This window comes from Gambusia affinis, linkage group LG19, assembly GCF_019740435.1.
Source record: "Gambusia affinis linkage group LG19, SWU_Gaff_1.0, whole genome shotgun sequence".
In the NCBI taxonomy this organism is placed as follows: domain Eukaryota; kingdom Metazoa; phylum Chordata; class Actinopteri; order Cyprinodontiformes; family Poeciliidae; genus Gambusia; species Gambusia affinis.
Genome location: NC_057886.1, coordinates 20,662,381 through 20,677,749, shown reverse-complemented (window position 1 = coordinate 20,677,749; position 15,369 = coordinate 20,662,381). Strand labels below are relative to the sequence as shown.

General features: G+C 37.4%; 1 protein-coding gene and 1 long non-coding RNA gene across 3 annotated transcripts in view; one reads left to right on the top strand and one right to left on the bottom strand.

Annotated features, from left to right (window-relative positions):
* Nucleotides 1-404: 404 nt before the first annotated feature.
* LOC122821893 (glial fibrillary acidic protein) lies at nucleotides 405-15,364 on the bottom strand. Of its 2 annotated transcripts, XM_044100196.1 has the most exons (10): nucleotides 15,349-15,364; nucleotides 9,866-10,740; nucleotides 6,434-6,494; nucleotides 6,235-6,330; nucleotides 5,395-5,556; nucleotides 4,507-4,632; nucleotides 2,907-3,127; nucleotides 2,774-2,817; nucleotides 1,840-1,922; nucleotides 405-1,734 (listed from the first exon to the last, which is right to left on the bottom strand). In XM_044100196.1, exons 2-10 carry the CDS (start codon nucleotides 10,378-10,380, stop codon nucleotides 1,693-1,695), a joined length of 1,350 nt encoding a protein of 449 aa, XP_043956131.1. In that variant the 5' UTR covers nucleotides 10,381-10,740; nucleotides 15,349-15,364; the 3' UTR covers nucleotides 405-1,692. The 2 variants fall into 2 exon arrangements, with proteins under 2 accessions (XP_043956131.1, XP_043956132.1); XM_044100197.1 differs by lacking the exon at nucleotides 15,349-15,364 and having other exon boundaries at nucleotides 9,866-11,024.
* Nucleotides 14,867-15,369, top strand: part of LOC122821894 — a 1,988-nt gene continuing 1,485 nt past the window's right edge. Inside the window, exon 1 of the long non-coding RNA XR_006369080.1 lies at nucleotides 14,867-15,209. This is a non-coding gene — a long non-coding RNA (uncharacterized LOC122821894). The remainder of the gene's footprint in view (nucleotides 15,210-15,369) is intronic.

The window sequence follows — 15,369 nt, the reverse complement described above, 5'->3', positions numbered from 1 at the left end:
GAATTGGATTACAGCCACCAAAAATAAAAAAGAGAGACTTAAAATTCTGACTTTTTTTTCCCCAGAGTTCTGTCTTTTTTTCCCTCCAAATTTTGACTTTAAACTCACAATTCTGACTTTTTTTCTCAGAATCCAGAGTCTCTCAGATTTTTTTGTCACCTCAGAATTCAGACTTCTTTCGGAATTTTGACTTTCAAAATATTTTTTTTAGAAATAATTTTTTCTGTCAAGATTATTACTTATCTCAGAACTCTGATGTTAATCTCAGATTTCTGAAATTTTTGTTCCTCTGAATTTTTTTCTTCAGAATTCAAATTCTTGTTTTTTCCCCCCCTCAAATTTCTGACTTTAATTTCAGAATTCCAACCTTTTATCTCAAAATTCCTACTTTGAAAAAAAAAAAGATTAGAATTCTGAGAATTCTTTTCCTCATAATTTTTCTCTCCCAATTCTGACCTTTTTATTAGAATTCTGACTTGTTCTTACTATTGTCCCTCAAAATTTTTACTTTAATTTCAAGATTCCAACTTTTTAAATTCAGAATTCTGAAATTCAGAAGTTTGAAATTTCTTTCCCCAGATTTTTTTTCTCAGAATTTTGACTTTAATCTCAGAATTGTTTTTGTTAGAATTTTAATTCCGTCTATCATGTCAAAATCCAAATAAAAAACCCAAACATTCTTAGGTGTAGGTTAATTATGATGTTAGCGTATGAAATTAATTTCATATCCATTTCTTCCTTGTTATAGAATTTGTAAATCTGCACTTTATATGCACTGAAAACCTGCACCAAAATTACTTGGTAGATTTCTAAGAAATGTAAAGACTAGATTTTCCTGATGTTGCAAAAACAATTTAAACAAATCTGATTCTGAGGGGGAAAAAGTCAGAATTGCTTTGCTCCCCTCCCCAGTGGAAATAATCTTGTTCTGTTCTAACTCTTCTGACTAATTAAAAGGACAATGATCTTTTTATTCACACAGAAATACTGTTAGGAGTCACCCTGCTTGAGACATTCCAAACTTAATTAGAAAAAAGTGAAGAAACTCAATTATCAATCCAAGATGCATAACTTTGCCTGAGCCACAAATTATTAGAGAAAAACTCAAATTTATCTGCTTAAACCTCAGCTTGTTAGATGTCTAACAGAACAACATACAGATATCCAGGACTTTAAACATGAAACTCCTGAAGGAAATAAAAAAATAGCACCAGGCAAATGTAAGAGCAAACGGCTGGGATTCAGCTGTCGTTCTGTCAAAAGATGCTGTGACATAAACTCGTCTCTCGTTTCTCACCTAAAATCCAGTTTCAGTGTTTACGAACCAAGCGCTCCCTCCTGCCCAACACGTTTCACATACACGAAGCCACACGTCAACCTCCACAACGCTACAAATTAGATCAACACAATCTACATTTCAAGACCTCTTCTATGACAGATTACTGGAATCAATGCAAATAAAATCTCATTTTTCAGCTACAATAAAGTTTTACATCTTAGTAGAATCGGTTACACGACTGGATCGACTTAAAAATGGACATTTTAGTCTGAAAGTAATTGTAAGCGTGCTAAACTGATTAGAAAGCACTTCATAATGGAGGCAGCTTTGAGGTTTAAACTGAAAATAAAAGAATATTTCATTCAGAAAGATCAGAATGTGTTCATCGACATAATTGAGAAATTCTTTGCAATTCAAGGAAGGTCTTTGTGTTCAGTGGTTGACTCCTTAATGATCTGAAAAGGAAATAAAACACAGATTTAGTGTTTAAAAGCAGCAAAAAGGAACACTTGGTCCAACACTGCCACCTGGAGGGGAAACATGAGCAGTGCAGCTCCTACCTCCCCGTCTCTGGTCTCCACAGTTCGGACCAGGATGCTTCGCTTCACATGAGCCTCTGGAGTTTTAGTGTCCAAATTAGTTTCTAACCAGAAAACATAAAAAAACAACATGTAGGTTCTCTGGAGAATGCAAGAAAATCTAAAAAATATTTAACTTCTTATTAAGCTTTGTAATAAACACTAAATATTTAAGACTGACTGGATTGAGTACATCTAAATATTTTTGTAAATGAATTAGAATGAGACCGTTAAATTGCCCATACTATTATTATAAATAATTTTTTTATTCCAGTTTATTTTACTGTTCTATGACTTTAATTGTCAAAAATAATAATATTTTAATCACACTAGCTAATACAAATATTTTTCATTCTGCTTTTAATTAACATAACTGGTAAGTTATTCCTGTTTACATTCCTATAATAGCCAAAGTAACTAACATTTATTTTTTTAAATTTTATTTTATGACTTTAAATGGCAAATGAAGAATCTTATGTGTCACTGTACATTTCTATTAAAACTAACGTAGCTAAAATATATTCTTATTTCAATTTATTTTTTACAACTTTGTGATTTTAAATAAAAAAAAAATATCCTAAATTTATCACTGCACATTTTCATTACCAAAGTAGTCAATAAGTTTTTGGTTTTAATTATTTAAACTGGCAAAAAAAAAAAAAAAAAAAAAATCATAAATATCTCTTTATATTCCTACAATCAACGAAGCAGCTAACATTTATTTTTATTTCAGTTTATTTAAATGGCATTAAATTTTTAATTAATTTTTTTTTGTTTTCATTACTTTAAATGGCAATAATAATAATAATAATCTTATGTAAGACATTTAGCCTTGACTCCTGCTTCTGACTCATTACAAACATAAATAATGAACATATAACACACATAGAATTTTATTGCTGGATCTGATTCTGACCTCTAAACTGCAGGTTGGAAAAGCTCTGAACTGGGATGGTGATCCTGATGGCAAAAAGAAGGAAAACAAGTTTTTCTTTCACTGCTTTTGTGGCAAAAGGCCAAATATGTCCGGTTTCCAAAGCTGCCGTCACCTGCTCTCTTCTCCTTCCAGCAGTTTCCTGTAGGTGGCGATCTCGATGTCCAGAGCCAGTTTGACATTGAGGAGGTCCTGGTACTCCTGCAGATGCCGGGCCATCTCCTCCTTCAGGGCCTGGATCTCCTCCTCCAGGCGGCTCACCGTGTCCTGGTACCCGGCAGCCTCCATGGCGCAGCGGTCCTCCAGCTCCCGCAGCTGGCGCTCCAGAGACTCGTTCTGGAGGACGAGGAGATTCGGCTCAGAGTCAGCAGCTTCACCGCAAAAACGCCAAGTACTCTGGTTTCTACTGCGGATAACTACTACATGTGAAGTAAGACAAATGTCTCATTTGTAACTTATAGACAATTAAGTTACTTAAAACTAACTTAAGTTAAAAGTAAATTGCAAGTTACTTTTAAATTGCTGAAACTATTCAATAACTTAAAAGTAACTTTCAACAAACTTAAGTTATTTAAACTTAAGTTACTTTTAAATTACCTAACTTTGAAGTTACTTAACAGTGACTTAACTTACTCAAAAGTTTTTAAACTAACTTAAAAGTCAAGTTATTTTTAAGTACCTTAAGAAATTTTAAAGTAAGTTAAGTTACTTTTAACTAACTTAAAAGGAGAAGTTATTTTAAGTTAACTTAAAAGTTAAGATAGTTAAAATAAACTTTTCATTAATTTAAAAGAAACTTAAATGTAACTAGTTCAGTTAGTAAAGTTTTAAAGTTACTTTTAAGAAAAAAGTAACTTTCAACTAAGTAAAGCAATTTAAAAGTAACTTCAGTTACTTTTGACCAACTTAAAAATAAGTTAACTAACTTAAGTAACTTAAAAGTAACTTTTAAGTTACTTATAAATTACTTTTAACTAACTCGAAAGTAACTTGTCAGCTAGATATATTTCCACTGGCAGATTATTTCAGTTACAGCGAGTAATAAGAGCTGTATCTCTAATCTCTAATCAATGTTAAGGAATTATTGACTTAAAACAAGCTCTGATATCTCGCTGAAAACTTACTTTTAAGTTATATTTGAGTACTAAAATATATGCAATAGAAACTAGACCAAAATTACTTAGTAAAATGTTGTTTTTGCAGTAAACTTTATTCTGCATTGACAGATTACAGATTTTAAGAATAAAAATGATTCCCAGTCAAATTCTATGTTGAACGACTGTCCATAAAATACCCCTTTTGTCTGGTTTCTAGTCCAAATATCTTAGTTGTGTCCTATTTCAAGTGTTACATCTTACAAGTAGCTTTTTGACAACAAATAGCAGCTTGTTTTAAGTCACTAATCTCTTCTTATTAATGAAAAATACGAGTTCCACTCATCAATAATTTAGAAATAATCTGCCAATGGAATTAGAATTTGGTTGCTAGGCAACGGGTTTGGCTTGGCTGCGATTGCTAAGCAACAGCGCCAGTGGAACATGCACATTTTGGAATTATTGACATAAAACAAGCTCATATATTGTGTTGCAAAGTTACCCGTAAGTTTGTTCAGTCTTATTTATGGTTTCAGTTCCAGTCCCACGTCTGAACAGACGAAGCTGGTTATTCTTCATTTTAAACGCGGGACAGTTTTTCCTGAGATCGGGAGAACTTACGGTGCCTCTGAGAGCGTCCAAGTCGCAGGTCAGAGCCTGAACCTGACGCCGATATTCGTTGGCGTCCTGCTTCGCTTGGCGCAGGGCCTCCGCATTTCGATTGGCCGCGTCTGTCAGGTCAGCAAACTGGGAGAAAAAGCCAAACAGTCGAACACCGCTACATGTTTTGACTTGCACATAAAATATTCATTTAACTAAATACTGATAAAAAAATAATCTTCCCTATTGACTTTAAAAAAATAATGTAACTATCTGCATAATTTATTTATGTTTATCAAGCAAGCCTGTTTGTTTAAAGTATTTTGGTTGTTCGTTACAAAAGTAAAGTGTTGTCATGGAGATTAAGCAAAACTGAATTTTGTATAAACTATTCAACATTTTGCATAAACTGTTCAACATTTTTTATAAACTGTTCAACATTTTTTATGAGGTAAATGAAATTTGCAAGTACACTGTAAAAAGTTAACCAAATAAATCTGAGTATGTTGTAATTAAGTTTTTATTAAGTGACTAGAAACTGCTTAAAAAGGAAATAGTTGATTGAAACAGCTCAGTGCTCTTGATTTTTATTAGTTTTTCAGCTCAAACTTTGAGAGAAAATATAAAAAGCAGTTATAGTTTGTTCAGTTTTTTCAGCAAAAACAAACACAGTCGTACACAAGGCTGCACATCAGGCATGAAAATGAGCATAAAACTCACTCATGGTGAACTTTCATGTAAATGCTAACAACCAGCCAGTAAGTAAAGACAATGTCTTGTATCTTGAACTAAATATATTTATGTAAAGGCACCAACTTGAATTTTTATTGTTGATTTCACAGATTCAGTTGTGCTAAATCTACTTCAGCGCAGAATGATGTTTTTCAGTGCAGAGGTGAGTTTTCTGACCTTGGATCGGTACCACTCCTCGGTTTCGTGCATGTTGGACGTGGCCATGTTCTCGTACTGAACTCTGATGTCCCTCAGAGCCGCAGTCAAATCCGGTTTGGACACGTCCAGGTCGACATGGACCTGCTGGGCCACAAGCTGGTCCTGCAGCTCACGCAGCTCCTGGAGGAAAGGAAGGAAGGGAAAGGAAGGGAGGGAAGGAGAGAAAGAAAGGAAGGAAGGAAAGGAAGGGAGAGAGGGAGGGAAGGAAGAAAGAGGAGGCAAGGAAAGAGGGAAGGAAGAAAATGAAGGGAGGGAAGAGAAGGAGGGAAGGAAAGAAAGAAAAAAAGGAAGAAAGGAAGAGAGGGTGGAAAAGACAGAAGGGAGGGAGGGAAGGAAGGAAAGGAAAGAGGGAAGGGAGGAAGAAAAGAAAGGAAGAGAGGGAGCAAAGGAAGGAAGGAAAGGGAAAAAAGGAAGGGAGAGAGGGTGTAAAGGAAGGGAAGGAAGAAAGAGGAGGCAAGGAAAGAGGGAAGGAAGGTAGAGAAGAAGGGAAGGAAGAAAGAGAAGGAGGCAAGGAGATAGGGAAGGAAGAATGGGAAGGAGGCAAGGAAGAAGGGAAGAATGAAGGAAAGGAAAGAAGGGAATGGAAGGAAGGAAGGAAGGAAGGAAAGAAAGGGAGGGAGAGAGGGTGGAAAGGAAGGGAGGGAAGGAAGAAAGAGAAGGAGGCAAGGAGATAGGGAAGGAAGAAAGAGAAGGAGGCAAGAAGGGAGGGAAGAATGAAGGAAAGGAGAGAAGGGAAGGAGTTATCACTGTCAGCCGTTATCATCCTGGTTTCTTGCTGGTCTTAATCTCGATTCTCGCCTCCTCGTGGATTTTCTTCAGGAAGTTGATCTCGTCCTGCAGAGATTCGATCTTCCTCTCCAGCTGGACTCGGCTGAGAGCCGCTTCGTCCACATCCTTCACAAAGATCGACAGACGGCAAGACGGTCTCAGATTACAGATTGAGACGCCTGAACATGTGGATTACCTGAAATATGGAGTTTCAGGGACGCAGCCTCACCTGTCTGAAAGTGTTCAAACTGTTTTCTGCTTCCTGACGCAGAGTCATCTCATCTTGAAGTCTGTCAAAAAAAACAAAACACAAAACTGAAATTTAGGACACGGCTGTAAAAATAATCGTAGTTTTTCATAAATAATTACTTAATTCATATTTGGCTATTTGATTTTCCTCTCGTTTTATACATGGACTAAAATTTGGCAGCATTTTTATATGGAAATGAATAAAGATATTTTTTGTTGGATTCTTTATAAAGCCGTGTTTTAATTTTTTTTTATCTTGTTGGTGATTTAAAAATATAGCACAAGTCTAAATTTGTTATATTTATTTAGTTTTTTACCACTGGCAAAAAAAAAAACATCATTACAACAAAAAACAATAAAAACAGTCAATTTAAACCCAAAACTTTAGTGATTAATTTCAGAAATTTAAAGTTTTTTAAGTTTAAATTGCTGAACATTTTGACATTTGAAACTCAGACATTTAAAAAAAAAAATCTGCATAAAATTTCTGAAATTATTCTAAAAATGTGAGTTGTTTTTTTGTTTTTACAATAAATTAATTTATTTATTTACGCCATTGTAGATTTTTCATGTTTGCTGTTAAAAGAAAGGCATTTAGTTTTCCGTTTCTTTTAAGCTCAGTACAATAACTTTATTTTCAGTGATAATAACTTTCTTTCAATACGTTGGTTATATTTAGCCCAGTTTAATTTAAAAAAAAGCAGATTTGGGTGCAGGAAATTTGGCTTTTGAGGAAAAGTTTCTGAATAAATGTGGTTTTCTTAAAGCTTGGTTATAAAACTTTGGAAAAAAATTATGTTTTTCATAATTTTATCTTGATTAAAACAAATTTATATCATTTTTAAACTGCAGTTGGAGGCCGCACAAAATCAGCCCAACGGCCACAAATGGCCCCTGCGCCACACTTTGAAAACCCCCATTCTAGACTAAATAGTGTGCTTAAATATTATTTTATCAATCAAATAAATGCACGTTTTATCAGTTTACTGCCAAATTATATCAATCAGTCCCTCTAGTTTCTTGAAATTCACAAAAAAATTTTTGTGAATTTTTGTGCTAATTGGGAGTTCATTGCAGGTTTTTCTCAAAAATTGTCAGAATCTTTTTTACTTGTACTAAACCGCTGCCTCAGATGTCAGATTATAGGCCATGATCTACACAGCAACTAATAAAAAGTTGCATTTACCGTCATAAACAAGTGCAAATATTGCAAATATTTCCAAATTAGAACCACAAACAAAAAAATCACAAAAGGTATCAAAATCCTGGAGGGACTAAAATGACGTTCAATAATATTATTTAATATTAGAGTTAATTAATATTTTAACGGGTTTTATCAGTACATTCTGGCACAACCGGCCCTTTAAGAGCATTCATGATCTTGATTTGGCCCAAAACAAAAATGAGTTTGACACCGCTGCTCTAAATGATCAACCCGGCATGTTTTAGTGGGAGAAACATGGGTTTTGTCCTGCATGTGGATGATTTTTAAATATGTTTGAAATATTTTGATTAGACTTTCAATTGACATTTTTTCCTGCTGCAGAGGAATAACAGGACTCAGCTGAATGGGCAGCTCATGCATCATTGCACTTTCACTCTAATCTAACACCCAGAGGCCTTTCCCACGGGATGGACTACACACACACACACACACACACACACACACACACACCAGGACAGACCTGAACTGGGACGGACAACACCCCACAATCCATCTGTCGCACGCAGACAGAACCGGACTCACTGAGGTACAGCTTCATGCAGAGCAGCACAGAAGTCAGTGGGAACCTGGAAAGTGACCTTTGACCCTCAGAGCACCAATCTTTCACAGGACAAGCAGCTGCGCGGTCAGAGGGCAGGGAGCAGATCTTCCCACCCTCAGACTTTCAATCAGCACTTAAATTGTTGAGTCCAGCCACGCATGTTATTATTACCAGAGCCGGGTGGTAACTAGTTACATTTACTCAATTACATTCACTAGAGTAATTATTTTTTTCACATAGTCTTTTTATGCTTTACTTTTTACTTTTACTTGTGTAATTTTATTTTGAAGTATTTCTACTCTTACTTGAGAAAAACTTCTGGATTTTCTACCCACAGAATGAAAAACAAACATGTTTTAACCAAAAATGCAGACAGACACACAGCTGCAGTTTATGTTAAAGTATAATATGTTTTTATCTTATTGAAAGACAATGATTTAAAAATTTCTACAAAATTTATATTTTGATCCATCTGACTATGTAATTTTAAATATTAAATGATTGATAACTTGAGTAGATACTTTTTTTTTTTAATCCTAAGTTGAGTAATTTCTTTGACGGCTACTGCTTACTTTTACTTTAATAAATTTATGTTGAGGTGGTGCTTCTCTAACTTGAGTAAAGTTTTTGGGTACTCCACCCTCCTGTTCTTTGGAGAAGTGAAATACGCCCAGTGGGGCGATGCTGGTGAATTAATTTGTTTATGAAAAACGAACAGCCGCCTCCCTTTGTGAGGAGCCCCCATTGTGCAGCCGCTCATTCCTCCACAGCCTCTCAAAAGGGGTTCAGTCAGGATCAAGTTTAGAAAAAGGGAGTAAAGCTCCCGCCGCACATGTTGGTGTGCATTCCAGCGAATCGCAAGGAAAACCACATCTCCATTTAAATGAACGGGTAAACACAGCTGAACTTTATCTGTGCAAAAATTAATTAAAACTATTTATTGCAAAGTAGAACCAGTAAGTTTTGATTCCAATATGAACTAGTCTCAGTTGGTGAGAACTGTTCTTTGTTTTTTTTACAACTTTGCTTGATTATAATACTCTTCTCACATATCAATAGCTATTACTATTATTTAATTAAAAATGATTCAATTAAATACATTAAAAAACAATAGATAAATAAAATAGATAGAAATGGATTTGGATAAAAGGATTTTTGTTTCAGGCAAAGCAACTCAAGTCTATTTTTTCATTTGTTGAGCTTCTAAATTACAAATAGCCCAAAATGTTATTAATGTAGACAACACTTAACTTCTTTTTTTTATTTTCATGTGTTTGAGATCATTGGAGAGTTTAGAATCCACACCGTCAGAACCTGGAAACAGCTCAAAATGAGTCGATGTGTTCATGGCCATGAACATTTACCAAACAGCTTTTCTCGTTAGGATGAACAAAGTGAGTTAAGAGCCTCGTATTTTCTTTTCAGGTTGTATGTACATATCAAGTCAAGTAGCTCTCAGCCTGAAAAAGTTTAATAAACACTGCTCTATAGCCTAGTTAGTGATTCTTGATTGCCACATAAACTCTCTCTTAGGCAGTCAAATCAAAGTGACTGCAGCTGGTCTTTAAATGCATATAAGTCACTGAACATAGCAACCCTGTCTGGATACACTCCTCCCACTGGAGTCCCACCCTCCATCGCCTCACCTTTGCTTCAGCATGGCCAGATCGGCAGCCAGGTTGTCCCTCTCCACCTCCAGCCGGGCCTTCCCGTTGGTGAGCCCGTCCACCTGCCGCCGAAGCTCCCTGAGCTCATCCTGGTAGATATCTCCCAGGCGGCTGGGCTCCTTCACCTTCAGCTGGTTCAGCTCCGCCACCAGCATCTTGTTCTGCTGCTCCAGCAAGCGCACCTTCTCTATGTAGCTGGCAAAGCGGTCGTTCAGGCCCATCATCTCCATCTTCTCGTTGGTGCGTATTTCTTTGTAGTGGGCCTTCATCAGGGAGTCGGCGGAGAAGTCCAGCCGGTCGCCGGGGCTCCCCAGCAGCAGGGCCGTGCTGGCAGAGCCCAGGGAGAGCCTGGAAATGGGGCTGGAGAGGGTGATGGACCGCGGGGTGCCATGCCAGGAGAGGCGGTTGGAAGACAGGCTACCGATTCTGGCGCCCGAGCCGCCCTGTGGCCCAAAACGTTTCCTGTATGAGGACTGGACCCTCTGGCTCTCCATGCTGGGGGAATAGGCTCACCCGGTGCACAAGCAGGGGTTTTATAGAGGGAGCAGCCCCCCTTTGGGCCACAGGGTGGGGCGGGCAGTGAATGGAACAAAAAGAGGAAAGCGAAGGGCTGGTTTACATGACACTCAGAAAGCTGTGCGCCAGGGACTGTCCGTGCTCGTCCACTCAACTACAAATGTCTCCTGCATTTTTTTCTCTCCGTCCTCTCCCCCTCTTCCTCCCTCTGACTCACTCTTTCAGTCCTACGTTCACCCCCTTTTTTGCCCAACTCGCTTTCTTTCTGCTCCAAGTGAATGAAAAGGAATTTGTGTGACAGGCCCTGGCCACAAATCCAACCTGACCACACATGCGCTCTTCAAAACACAGAGACACAGAAAGGGACTTTGATTAAACAAGGGGAGGGGGTGTTGGAGAGACATCATTATCTAAAAATAACAAAATAATGATTTACAAATAAGATAAAGACAACAATAAGATAAAGATATGACTTTTAGAAGTCATATGACAAACTTCAGTCTATTTTATTAGGACTTTATGGGATAAACCTGGACAAAGTGGTGTATCAATGTAAAATAGAGGTGAATAAATAGTTCCCACAGGTCTGAACCGGAAGTAGGCAAGCGCCGCGCAAACCATAGCGGACGGATGGATTCAAGATCAACAAAAAGAAAAATATATGGACACTCCTGATCAATGTGTGAGAGAAAGATGTATAAGAAAGATGTATATAAAAAAACGGCTGCTGTCAACCTGAATGTAACGGAGAATATTTGGACAAGCTGCCTCCGATCTCATACTACAAAATAGTTAAGTGCTTAATAAACAGGAAGAGAGCGTACAACATGGAGGAGCTTCTGCTTAAATCTAGGAATGCATACAATCAATGTTTGATTGTAAATAACGTACGAACTCTTTGTGTGAATAACAAGGTTTTGGTGACTGGCGGAGTGATGTAGCCCACATGTCCGTCTTAGCTATCAGCTAAAAGCTACATTAGCTAAGCTAATTTTGCTAGTTCGGCGGTTAGTACTGCAGTAAATATCACTGATGGTATTACACAGAGCTGGGTAGAGTACTCAAAAATAGTTAAAGGAATAGTTGTAACGTACTTGTAGTGTTTATAAGTTAGAAGTGAGGCGAGCGCTGGTTCTAAGCTCGTGATTGGTTTATTGTTGTCATAGTAACTCCATAACAACTGCCTACGAGCATGGCTGTCCGTTACAAAGTTCCCAGAAGTGTGACGTCACATGAAAACTGCTTAACATTCAACCCTTTACTCAGATCCTAGTAAATAAAAACATGTGCTAACAACTAGATGTAGAAGTTACTTAGCTTTTAAATAGAATTAACTGATTTAATGAGATGTCAGTAAATAGGGCGTGCTCCGGTGGCGTAGTGGGTGGCGCGCCCCACGCTTGGAGGCCCCCAGTCCTCGACGTGGTCGTCGCGGGTTTGATTCCCGGACCCAACGACATTTGCTGCATGTCTTCTCCCCTTTCCTGTCAGCCTACTGTTGAATAAGGGACACTATAGCAAAAAAGAAAAAAAGAAATGTCAGTAAAAAACTGAAAGATATTTACAAAATAAATTTAATCCATTGAAGTGGATTAATCTGGTAGAATTTCAACCGGGCCAATCAACAAACAGAAGCAGAAGTTGTGAAAGTTGATGTTGGTTTTCTGGCGGGTAAAGTTAAAAACCTCAGAGCTCTGCATACTAAGATTCGATTCTTATCAGGCAACTAGAGGTAAAGCTAGCAGGTTTACAAAGTCCAGACCTAGATCCAAATCACTCTAAATCAATTTCTGTGATTCTATTGACTCCAATTCAGCTTGAGCTAACGTGCACAACTGGAAGTAAAAAAACAAAGACTAGGATTTTTTTTTTTCCCCCCACCAAGGGGTCTTTTTGTGGGCTCTAGTGTCCCTTATATGACAGTAGGCTGACAGGAAAGGGGGGAAGACATGCGGCAAATGTCGCCAGGTCCGGGAATTGAACCCGCGACGGCCGCGTCGAGGACTGAGGGCCTCCAGGTGTCGGTTGCGCTATCCCCTACACCACCACAGCACGCCCAAAGACTAGAATTTTTATTGGAGTTTCCAATCTAACCAACCATCTTGGTGGAACATATTTTATATTCAGACAGAGAGAGAAAGCAGCAGGTTTTTAAGTGTCTGGTCTTTGTGTGTGAAGTTCAGGTTATTAGACGTCCTGATGGATGGCGAAGCGCAGCGTAAGGAGGAAAGGTTCGCGGAGTGCAAACTCAATCTGAGCTTCAGATTGACGAACTGAGGCTGCGTTACGATCCGCTGCTCTCCCACTGCCTTGACAACCAGAGGGCTCAGCTCTTCTGCAAATCTTCTCCTTTCGGCTTTTTCTTCCAGAGGAAAATTTAGAGATAAAATTAAATCGCTAATGTCCCTCAGCACAAAAACAGAAAATTAAACACAAGAAATTGGGTGAAAACAGAGAGTGCTGCAGTTTATCAGATGGTTAAAAGAACCAACATGTCTTCTTCATTCAAGTTGGTTTTTTCTTTCTCTCTTTCAAAAAATGCCATAAATTTTTGTTAGTTCCCAAAGATCATCCCAGTTAAAATTAAATGATATATATATTTTTTCCTCTTTCAATAAAGGGGATTAGTAAAGTGGATACATTTTAGTGATATCGGGTCCAAATATGCAAAAGACTCCAAAGATTGTTTAAGTTAAAATTAAATGATAACTGTGGATAATTTATTTCTCTTTCAATAATTGCCATTAGGAAAAGTGGATAAATTTTCATTGTTTTGGATCTAAATATGCAAAATACATTCCCAAAGTTCATCCAAGTTAAAATTAATTATTGATAATATAATCTCTTTAAATAAATGTCATTAGGATAAGTTGCTAAATTCTTATGATATTTTGTTAAAATATGCAAAATAAGTTTCCAAAGATTATACAGATTAAATTAAAATGGTAGCTCTTGATGCTTTGGAGGAATTTCCTGAACAATAACAATAATAAAACAACACATCCTGCATGGTTATATTTGCAGAAACTGCTGTTTTGCTACCAGCAGCAGGGCAACAAAAAGGATTTCTTTGGGTAATTAAGTCACTGCCATTGTTTCTGGGAGCCAGTGAATAAAGCCTCCTTTCATTTTACTATCTGGCCTGGAGCGTTGATGCTGTAGAAGAAAAACAGCACAGTGTCTTGAATCCCAATTGGTTTTTGTTAACAGAGGTTAAACAAGATGGCACAGTAAGTCTGGCAGAGATTTGTTGACTTAAAAGGCTCCATCTCCAAGGATTAACGGCGCGGTTGCATCATCTTGCTGACACTAATTGTTTCGGCTCAGTGAATTTTTCAGACAATCGCCGCTGTTGCCTTAGATTTGGTCACTGAGGTAATTTCTCCTGATAATTAAGCATCCAAACAGAGAGTTCGTACAGTCTGGAGCTTCCCCTACTTCCTGGAAGATGGAGTCGAAAAGAGGGACAAACAGCTGACTGATGTTTTCGTTTTGGGCCTGATCTTCTCTGGATGAACTGCAGAAAGAGGCGGAAAAGCAGCGCTAACCTCAAGCCTGGACGACACCACCACCTTTTAACTTAGACGGTTCTGGCATTTTAAACTAAAATAACCACATCGACTCTCTGAAGGCCGTACTTCAACTTCATTGTTGTCTGAACGTACATGACCTCATACCAAACCGAATCCTGGCCAACAGAACCGGCTCAGATCCACTCTCCCCAATATACCAAAGCAACGAATTAAAAATCTGCCTTAGCATAGTTCTACAAAAACACATGGCGTATTTAGAGGAAATTATCTCTTTAGTTGGACAATGAAATAGAAATAGCCTTTATTGTCCCATATAATAGAGAATGAATTAATGCTGAACTGATAGAATGGATACACTTATAATTGAAGTCTGTTATTGTTTTTATTTATATTTGTTTATGATTTAGTTTCAATATTACTGAAATTGTTTGTTATTATTTATTTATGTCTTTTCGTAATGTTGAAACAGTTGTTTTGAATTTGAATATATACTGATATATATACATACTGATATATATATATATATATATATGTATATATATACATACTGATATATATATATATATAAATGGGTTTCCTCTAAGGTTTGGGGGGTCATAGTTCAGGTATTATTTGAGTTTGAAAGATGCTATTCAAGCGCTCTAAATAAAATAAAAAGATACCTTGTTGCCATGGTTACGCATCATAACTCCCAAAAAGTAGAACAGTAAAAAAATCTCTCCAGCTGCATTCACAGCATTCAAAATTGCCCAAAACATTAAAAGCCTAAAGCAAAGAAAATATGAACAAATTGAGCTTTAAAGCTGCCAATCAAATCTTCCCAAATGTAAAACCAATACCCTGTTGCCACGGTTACACATGACAATGGCCAAAAAGTAGAAAAGTACAAAGCTGCATTTACAAAATAAAATAAAAAATAAAAAATCAGACATTAAATTCCTCAACCAAAGAAAATGTGAACAAGTCTTCAAATCAAAACAGTAGCAGAACTAAGCTGAAGCTGAAGGCGTGACATCAAAGGCCTGATATAAAAAGCAAGTGGGTTTAACTGGACCGGACGGGTCAGCTGCATGACTCAGCACCAGCAGGTCCAAACAGGGCGCAGCCACAAAGAGGCTGTAGAGAGCCCGGTTAGGCCCAAAGCTCCAGTCTGCCTGTCAGCAGGAATGTGCTGCTCATACCGGACCCCAGCATCACACTGGCATCACGCTACCAACAGGATTAAACCACAAACTGCAGCTGGGAAACTGCATGAAACAAAATTTTTTACTCAAGTAAACTGACAGTCTTGTTCTTTTTTTGTAATTTCTTCTGGTTATTGATAAACTGGTATAATCTGTTAATCTCTATAGTTGTTTAAAAATGAACTCTGACAGATTAGATTACAGTTGAGATAAAGCGTCACTTTGTTACCGTCTGTTTTCTCCACACACA

What these genes read in the sequence shown, in the direction of transcription:
- LOC122821893 (XM_044100196.1), bottom strand. Translation starts at nt 10,380, where the DNA reads ATGGAGAGCCAGAGGGTCCAGTCCTCATACAGGAAACGTTTTGGGCCA. An exon ending in AGGAGTGGTACCGATCCAAG is followed by an intron (nt 4,633 to 5,394) that starts GTCAGAAAACTC and finishes TTTTTCTCCCAG; the next exon opens with TTTGCTGACCTGACAGACGC. An exon ending in TGGACGCTCTCAGAGGCACC is followed by an intron (nt 3,128 to 4,506) that starts GTAAGTTCTCCC and finishes CTCGTCCTCCAG; the next exon opens with AACGAGTCTCTGGAGCGCCA.